The sequence below is a fragment of the Phalaenopsis equestris genome, unplaced genomic scaffold (genome assembly GCF_001263595.1).
Source record: "Phalaenopsis equestris unplaced genomic scaffold, ASM126359v1 Scaffold000202, whole genome shotgun sequence".
Taxonomy (NCBI): domain Eukaryota; kingdom Viridiplantae; phylum Streptophyta; class Magnoliopsida; order Asparagales; family Orchidaceae; genus Phalaenopsis; species Phalaenopsis equestris.
Genome location: NW_018164644.1, coordinates 1,992,047 through 1,993,176, shown reverse-complemented (window position 1 = coordinate 1,993,176; position 1,130 = coordinate 1,992,047). Strand labels below are relative to the sequence as shown.

The following is a 1,130-nucleotide window of genomic DNA, read 5'->3' as shown; positions in this document are numbered from 1 at the left end:
GTACTACTCCATGTATGGGCATGTTGAGAAGCTGGCCGAGGAGATTAGAAATGGCGCCGCCTCTGTCGAGGGCGTTGAAGCTAAGCTGTGGCAGGTACTCTTTCCAGTTCACAAGATAATGCATTCAATGTTATGAGATGAACCCAGAACAGTGATTCCACATTCCGCGAGCAGGTGCCTGAAACACTTTCCGAAGAGGTGCTCGCGAAGATGAGCGCTCCTCCAAAGGGCAATGCTCCAGTCATCACACCAAATGAACTCGCGGAGGCTGATGGTGTTCTCTTAGGTTTTCCCACCAGATTTGGCTTGATGGCAGCACAATTCAAAGCTTTTTTTGACGCAACAGGTGGGCTCTGGAGAACCCAGCAACTGGCAGGTAAGCCTGCAGGTATTTTCTACAGCACTGGATCCCAAGGTGGTGGACAAGAGACTACTCCGTAATTCCTTCTTCTTCTGTCTCAAAACCTCGTCTATCTTCTTATACTAGTTTATGTATTGGCATTTTTTCCTTTGTTGTTGTGTAGATTAACAGCAATCACTCAGCTAGCTCACCATGGAATGATCTTTGTTCCCATTGGCTACACCTTTGGTGGTGCCATGTTTGAGATGGAGAAGGTGAAGGGAGGAAGCCCTTATGGCGCTGGCACTTTCGCTGGAGATGGCTCAAGAGCTCCGACAGAGCTAGAACTTGAGCTCGCTTTCCACCAGGGCAAATATTTTGCATTAATTGCAAAGAAGCTCAAAGGTTTCGCTTGATCAATGGACCCAACCTTAGTAAACTAAATTTGTTTTGTCTATTTTTCCATATGCCTTCAAGTACAATTTATCTTCCTCGGTTCTAGGTTAGGCAATATAATAAGTGTATGGACACTTGATAGAGCAGAGGGCTGAGGTATTTCCTTTGTTTAGTGTATTTTTTGCTTGGTGTGAGTGTATATCATTAGTGCGTTTTCCTCCACAGTATAGACTGTCTTTTTTATAGAAATTAACCAATGGTTTTGCTATTCTTCTAATCAATATATTGTTTTTTTTCTTAATGTTAGTATCAATATATTTTAACAGCATAGATTAGGTCTTATAATTATTATATAAGAAGAGTCGTTGCATATGATAAAATGCAGGCCAATTGT

General features: G+C 42.3%; 1 protein-coding gene across 1 annotated transcript; it reads left to right on the top strand.

Moving 5' to 3' along the window:
• Positions 1–999, top strand: LOC110022758 (probable NAD(P)H dehydrogenase (quinone) FQR1-like 1; the record flags this gene model as incomplete). Its single annotated transcript, XM_020721850.1, is given in 3 exon segments — positions 1–94; positions 175–437; positions 525–999. Coding segments are annotated over 3 exon segments (589 nt in total), but the record flags the coding sequence as incomplete, so codon positions are not given.
• Between the last annotated feature and the right edge of the window lie 131 nt (positions 1,000–1,130).